At 49.1% G+C, this 7,843-nt stretch overlaps 2 protein-coding genes across 2 annotated transcripts; one reads left to right on the plus strand and one right to left on the minus strand.

Annotated features, from left to right (window-relative positions):
• Positions 1–830: 830 nt before the first annotated feature.
• On the minus strand, positions 831–3,777 carry J7337_001465 (uncharacterized protein; the record flags this gene model as incomplete). Its single annotated transcript, XM_044819206.1, has 3 exons — positions 831–1,290; positions 1,344–3,659; positions 3,728–3,777. The coding sequence occupies 3 exons, from the start codon at positions 3,775–3,777 to the stop codon at positions 831–833; spliced, it is 2,826 nt and encodes a 941-aa protein (XP_044686908.1).
• Positions 3,778–4,117: 340 nt separating this feature from the next.
• J7337_001466 (uncharacterized protein) lies at positions 4,118–5,006 on the plus strand (the record flags this gene model as incomplete). Its single annotated transcript, XM_044819207.1, has 2 exons — positions 4,118–4,349; positions 4,402–5,006. 2 exons carry the CDS (start codon positions 4,118–4,120, stop codon positions 5,004–5,006), a joined length of 837 nt encoding a protein of 278 aa, XP_044686909.1.
• Between the last annotated feature and the right edge of the window lie 2,837 nt (positions 5,007–7,843).

Genomic DNA, 7,843 nt, shown 5'->3' on the forward strand with positions numbered 1-7,843 from the left:
TTGTACCGATAATGACGGCAGCAATCGAGGTCGGAGTGGATGCCCGACAGGGGGGATCCGCCTCAAGAGCTCATCGCTCACTCTGAAGTGCACGGGAATACGTCGCAGTGATGATGCGTTGGACCAAAGATTTTCTTGTAAGTTGGTTAGGATGTTGCATTTGCGGAGCGTTAATGTCGAAAGGATTGGACATTAGGCGTAGGGGTCCTTGGGTCTATAGGACGTCACGGGAGTGGATGTGACCCGACGGGTGCTACAAGACACTAAAGCCACAGGCGGCAGGCAAGGCTTCTCTGAGGCGCCCCGGGCCAGTTTTACGCCTAGGTTTCTCACCTATCCTAGGCACAAGCGTGGCGGGGAGTGACGCGTGTCTTGATGTGGCACCTCATCTTATGTTGGAGTACAAGGTTTGAGGGGAAGCATACACCTTATTCCAAGTACCGGTTGTCTCAGGCCCGAACTGCCGATACTCATCACATGAAAATAATTAACTCACTCGAAGCCAAGGTCTAAGCCAGGTTGCGGGAGCTGCTGAACACCTCGTAATGGCGGGGTTTCAGAGGCAGTCCAAATTCATAAATAGAGTCATGCGCTTGAGATTTGACTCAACTCTGGAATGGAACAGATCCTTAGACAAAACTCAAGGCCGGAATCTTTCAGCATTTTCTCATACATTTCTTGTAGTGGCTGTTGTCGTCTAATTGATACAGATACTGTTCAAAAATAGAATCAGTAGCAAGATCACTAATATCTTGATAGTTTACACAAATATTATACACTTGTCATGACAAAGAGGGGTACAAACCTGCCATCCCTCTCTTACATCTTCTCTATGCACCGACAACCTCCTCACATCTGCCACATAGCGCGTCTTGCTTTGGCGCCATGTACCGCCAGCATCTTGGGCATTTTTCCTCCTTCGGGGGAAGCACATGCACATTGACCTTGGCATTTTGGATCTCGAACTCCTTTTGGAAAGCCCAAGCAGGATTTTCGGGGAGGGGTTCGTTGACTTGCACCGAAGACACAACAAATATGTCGTGAAGCTCGTCCATGTAACGCCCAAGAACAGCCGCCGCTTTTCCATCCTCGACTTCCAGGTAGACTGCGCTCTGAAGAGAGCTGCCAAGCGCCTTGGCATTTCGCGCGTCCTCCAGTGTTGCCTTTACAGCGCCATGAACTTCTGTGATGATGGACTGATCCTTACGCACCACATCTTGAGGAAGCGTCAAACGCATAGGGTCAACGAGAGGGTCATCATATAGATGGCGAGCTGGGCTTATCAAGGAACTAGTCGATGTTAGTAAATCGTAAACATCAGGGAGCACAGGATGATAACTCACGTGTCTTTGGCCATCCATTCTGGCCGGAACGACCAAGCCTCCTCAACAAGCATAGGAGTTATCGGTGCCAGCATGCGCAAAAGTCCGATCAAGATAGGCTCCAAGGCACCGCCGCCATCACCACAGTAGAGTCGGTCCTTCAGGGCTTCCAAGTAGAATGCGGACAAATCAGTTGCGACCCAGTGGTTAATTGTACTGACCGCTCTGTAAAACTCAAAGTCGTTGTATGACTGCATGACCTCTGACATGGTATCGGAAAGTTGAACAAGTGCCATTTGGTCCAACTTAGTCAATGGGCGCTCACGGGCCTCTGGATAAATTGACCCGATAAGCATCCTGATGATGGTTCGATATTTGATCAGCGAAGCATTAACAGGTCTAAGAATATCTGGTCCTATAAGAACATCCGATGTGAAATCAGCGCTTGCTGCCCACAGTCGAATAGCATCTGGACCAAGAGGGTCAAGTTTCTGCCTGTAGCCTTTGGAGTAAGCCTGTGATAGAATCCCTTTCATGACTTCGCTAGGGACAATCATATTGCCCTCGGACTTTGACATCTTCTTGCCTTTCCCATCGAGAGTGAATCCGTGAGTGACTAAGGTCTTAAAAGGAGCAGCAGCTTTTCCAGTCGACTCCTTTGGTGTTTGCGTGGCAACATAAGTCAATAAGCTGGATTGGAACCATCCGCGGTGTTGGTCGGAGCCTTCAAGGTAGACATCAGCAGGGCCCTCAGTTTCTGTCCATGAGCTGCCGCTATCAAACCAAACATCCATTGTATCAGTGCCTCGACGGTATTTGCCCTCCATGTTGGGTGGAATCCAAGCAGGTTCATCTGGGTCATCAGAAAACCAGGCAGACGAAGAACGCTCTTCCATAACTGAGATGATATGGTCGATTGTTTCTGTTGTCATGACAGCATTTCCGTTCTCGTCATAGAGTGCAGGAATGGGAACTCCCCATGATCGCTGGCGAGAGATACACCATTCACTGCGACGTGTGATGAAAGCTTCAAGGCGGTTTCGACCACCCTTTGGAACAAACCGAACATCCTTCAGTGCTTCAAGGGCATCATCTTTGATAATACCAACATCAGCAAACCATTGGGCTGTAGCACGAGTCACCACAGGTCGCTTGGTTCGCCAATCGTAAGGAAAACTGTGCCGTTGTTTATGGCTTCCAAGTACATCGTCGCCCACTAATTCCAAGACAGCATGACTTCCGCCATCCATGACGGAACTCGCTTTGGTGAGCTTATCTGGATCGTCAGGGTAAGCTTCTTCAGTAAAGAAACCACCATCATCAATAGGAGCAAATGCTTCAATGCCAATTTTAGAGCACACTTCATAGTCGTCCCGGCCGTGGCCTGGGGCAATGTGAACCAGACCGGTACCAGAGCTAGAGGTAACGAAATCGGCTGTGATGATAGGCTGCAGTGGAGCAGATTGCCCCCGGAGTTTGTTCTTATACTCTAGACCTTTCAAGCTAGAGCCTGGAATAGCATGTGCTACAACTTGAAAGTCGCCAAGGAAGCGCTTCACGTTTCCAACACGGCTCGAAGCAACAAGATAGCCGTCATTGCCAACCTGGAGGATCGAGTACTCAATTTGGTCGTGGATGGCAATAGCCCGGTTGGCAGGGAGGGTCCAGGGAGTGGTTGTCCAAATAGTTGCATACAGGTTTCCCCTGAAACCGGCCAGTTCAGGTATGGACGACCAGTCTGAAACAATAGGGAACCTTATATATGCGGCGGTAGAGACATGATCCTCTACGAATTGCAACTCTGCCTCAGCAAGCGCAGTCCGCGAAGAAGGGGACCAGTAAACGGGTTTGTGTTTGCGGTAAATCAATCCTCGACGGACCATGTTTTGAAAAACGCGCAATTGCCTTATCTCATAATCTCGGTCCATCGTTGTCCACTTCTTTTCCCAGTCAGACATAACGGCGAGAGCCCGGAATCCCTTCATCTGGTCCACAACCGTCTTGGAAGCTAGCTTTCGTGCTGTGTTCCGGACTTCTACAGGAGTCAACCCCTTCGTCGAGTGCGATCCCAGCGCCTTCATTTCGATTGGGAGACCATGACAATCCCAGCCGGGTCGATATGTCACTCGTCGGCCTTGCTGCACTTTAACACGCACAATCATATCTTTAAGAATTTTGTTCATGGCATGACCGACATGAAGCTCGCCATTGGCGTATGGGGGCCCATCATGGAGGGTAAATGGCTTCTCCTCAGGTCGATTCTGTGCTTGCCATTCGTATAAATCGTCGGTACATTGCTTGAGATAATTTGGTTCGAACTTAGAGGTCGGTCGAACACTGCGAGATCAGCTACGTTAGCTGCTCACGTTCCAAATTTGGAGGTTCTGCGAAGGGGAAAAACATACGGAAATCTCGACCGAGGCAACCTCAAGGACGACTTCCAGGATTGAAGCATGGTTGATCAAGAACCATTTCGCACTTAGTTAGGATGCTTTCGGTGTCGAAGTTAAACACGGCTGAGCAATGGGTTTTTTTTGGCGCTACTGGGCTGTTCAAGCGGTCGTTCAATTGAAACTCCGTCGATCCAATCGCTTACACACCTAATGCAAGGCTGACGCGGGGCACGTTTCCAGACCTACCCACGCGAACGTCCATGCCCGACTTTTAGCGTGTCGCGAGGCGATTTATAGTGGACAAGTACTCATTACATCACTAAAGTGACGCCATATCCAGCGTCATTCACACTCCTTCCATTTACTACACTTCACGCTTTCACATATAGCGTCAAATATACGATGGCTCCGGTCCGACGATATCTGAGGATATCCAAGTACTCGGTCCTTGAATGCCGGATTTATTTGGATAACCCTGCATTGGCCCAATCATGGCTTCTGAATCCTCGAAATCCAGTATTACCCAAGGTCATCGAGGCAATCCGTCCTTTGGTGCTTCCGAAGCTGCGTGAAGAGAAGGAAAGGATCAGAAAGAAGAGCAAGAAGAAGAGCATCAAAGACGTCATAGTATCAGGTATGTGTGTTGAGATCTATTTTTGTCTCTGTCCGTAGCTGATATCACTTAGACGAGTTTGAGGTCTCCATCTTCTTGACAGAGACGAGCACGAGACATTCTCTCCTTTACAAGAGCAAACATTTCAGGGACAAGCTACCACCGAAACTCGAGTCCAACTCGTCTAAACTCATCGGTGAGACAGATAGTGTTCCCGTGGACGTTGAGGATGAATATCGTGCACTTGTCTTGCAAGAAGAAGACGATGATGAGGTGAGACTCGCCGATATCCCCGTTGCCGAAACAAAAGCACGGCGGAGTAAGCGCCAAAGAGGAATACAGGGCCCGGAGCAAGATGGCAACGATGAGGCATTTGAAGATGATGAAACAGCCTCGGCCATCGAAATCGGTTCTGATACGGAGGCACCCCCACACAAGAGGCACAGGGCCCGGACGAACGACGGCCTTGATGGAAACGAAGACAAGAAGAAGCTAGCTATGGACGTCTCATATGAGGGATTTGCAATATACGGTCAGGTGCTGTGCCTTGTGGTCAAGAAAAGAGCAAACGCTGCAGCTAGCAGTGGTGGGGGTGGGAAAGCCCTGCCAGAAGGCCAGGCCACGATGGAGAATTGGATTTCTTCTACGCAAGTGCCTGTTGGGGAGGACATTCCATAACCGAGACCAAAAGTGTAACCAAAGCAGTCAAGGGGCCTCCTAAGCTTATGCTAATCTTGCCGGAGTCTTTTTATTGCTTAGGTTTGGGGTCTTGAATCTTCGTGCTTCTCTGGCTGGCCCGAATGGCCTGACAATTTGATGTTAGGTCGATGAGGGTCCATCCGAATACTGGGGTTTGACAGACGGGAACTGCGGATACGGCCGTCGGGTTCCTGTGGGTGTTCGGGCTGCCTTCGGGCGGCGGGAGGAGACAGGCTACCAGTGACTTTACTAGGCACTCAATGCCTGATGTATCATTCGCTGATCACAGTCTGCTGCCCAACTTGTCACATCCGTCAACTCATTAGTCTAATCTGGCGAGGTGCGATTTACTCCAAGGTATATACGGATGATCATTCATAGATAATGGCTGTGATATTCAATTAGGCGAGAATAGCATCACTGCTACAGCCCACACCACCATTGACAACGGGCCTCGATGTTTCTTGGCGTCAGTCTCGCACGGGTCCTGTCTCCAGCTTGGCACAGCGGCGATGATCTGGAGTTGACAAGCAGACGAACACCAGGCCCCTACCATGAACCCCATTATGAAGCTGGTTTGGTGTTCTGCATGGTTGCTGCCGTAAACCTGGAGCAGCGTAGTGTGGGTGAGGAATATCGGGTCTTGGCAAGTTTGCATGTCTCAGAGTGATATGACAAGAGGAAATCTAAAAGCCCGACGTCCGGAGGAGATACTCCCATGGAGGAGTTTCGTGTATATCCCGCACTTGATCCTCCTATTTGTGTATCATCAGACTGACCCCGGTACCGTTGGGTGGCATAATGGGTCTCAAGAGCGAGAATGAGGCCTTTTTGATATGGAATCCCAGTTTCGAAACTTTTCGGTAGATCCTCGATGATAGGTGTACGTAAGTGTCACATTTTTTTGAGGTTGTAATGGGCGTGAAAGCGAAATTCCATCTGTAAGTCCTTAGTCCAGCAGGTCTGGAAAAGCCGGATGCGTTGCGGACCATTACATTGCCGGCATGCGGCGTTGTGACCCTACCGGTTGGTCACAAATGAGTATCCAAGCTAGCCAAGTTATTATAAATATATTTGACTGTGTCAAGATATAACTTCCGAGCGGAGTTTCAATCAGCTGTCATGGTTTATCGTGAATGTCTCAGATGTTCCGGTGAGGCTTGATTGGAAATTGAAATGTATTTGGCGCCCTTTATCCATGTCAGCCTTTCACCCTTCTCTATGCGTCTGGCTGAAGTTGGCCATATCGAGACTCGGGAGCTTCGATATGAGCCCGGCACATTGCAAGATGATCGATATTTCCACTTAGAGATGCCCAATATAGAGACGGAAACTTTCGTTCTAGTTTGAGGTTCGGACGACGTACGTTAGTCTACCCAGCATGTCGTAATCGGCACTTACCAGGGAGAGACAGTGTACATAAGTCATGTATTGTTCAGTACTAGATTGAGGTGTACGGAATATGATTTGTGATAAATTGATCCAGGCTGAGCTGATTAAACAGCCGTTAAGGGGAGTCGTTTTTGCAGTTGATGAATGTCACGGATACGGATACGTTGCCTTGAGATGGATGTACTATTGCCTTACGCGTCTTATGGCTTGGATTATATCGTAAATATGACAGCCTGATATAAACGAGCTCTCGAGATTCGGGGACGGACGCTTCGCCGAGGACAAGACACGGCAGCATCGGAATTTGGGTCACAAGATGCTCAATCATCATCATCATTCATCATTGTCATGTTCTTGACCCCCTGGTACCTTGTGCCTGTGCCTTGTGCCTGTCTGTGCCTTGTGCCTGGGATGGAGGGGGGGTTCAGTGACGAGGTTGGTGGTTTTAGCACAAAGTTGCGGTATGAGCCGACACCAGCACAGCAATCTCTCTATTCGAGTTTTGCGAGCGAGTACAATCTGTTTCTAAATGGAGGATGACTGTACCAAAGTCTAGGTTGGCGTCTCAGACAGAACAATGAAGGTGGATGGATGACATGCCTCGCAGCAACTAAACACTGGCAGCGAGTAACCCCGCAACCACAGACACAGAAGAAGCGAGGGTCATGGAGAATACTCAAAGTCAATTCGATGAAACACATAAACTCGGTGAGTAGGCAGCCAACCGTTTGGTCTCATGACGATGACGGGGATACTTTGGGTACAAGTGGTGTTTGTACTTTTGGGCTTGGGGAGACCATGAGGCCATTCTCTTTTATGATGACATGGATATTACAGTTTGTTTGCTCATTCCTTGCATTCGGTATCCATGCATGTCTGCATGTATATGTATGCAGATGCATGCATGCATGTTTGTTCTGTTCTTGGCTTGTAGACACGCCTCCACCATTGCAACTTCACTGCCTGCCTCCGGTACAGCGGCACGATATGTACGCAATTCCTCATGGCATAAACATCAGCAGTGAGTGAGTGAGATTGTGATTATCAACTCACCAGCGTGCGTGGGCCCTTTCAAACCCCTCCCTCTTCCGGCCTATTACCTCTCAGCCGGAACTGATACACACGCTGTCGTGGCATCACTGAATGGTGCTGACAGACATGCTCGTGCATGCTGATACTGCCCTCACTATCATTGTATCGCTTCCATTTCCCCATATGGAGATCTGCTGTTCAGGCCGTGCATTCGAAATATCATCTTTCGATTCCTGGTATTTGCACGTCTCAGCCTTGAACAAGACAATCCCATCGCTGTGGCAGGCATCACACCTACTCTGACTGCTGTGCCATTGTTAGTTTCTAGTTTCTGGTTCCCAAAACATGGTATGGTAGACACACCATAATAGTTTCACCATCCCCATGTCCTA

This window comes from Fusarium musae, chromosome 1 (genome assembly GCF_019915245.1).
Source record: "Fusarium musae strain F31 chromosome 1, whole genome shotgun sequence".
NCBI classification, from domain to species: domain Eukaryota; kingdom Fungi; phylum Ascomycota; class Sordariomycetes; order Hypocreales; family Nectriaceae; genus Fusarium; species Fusarium musae.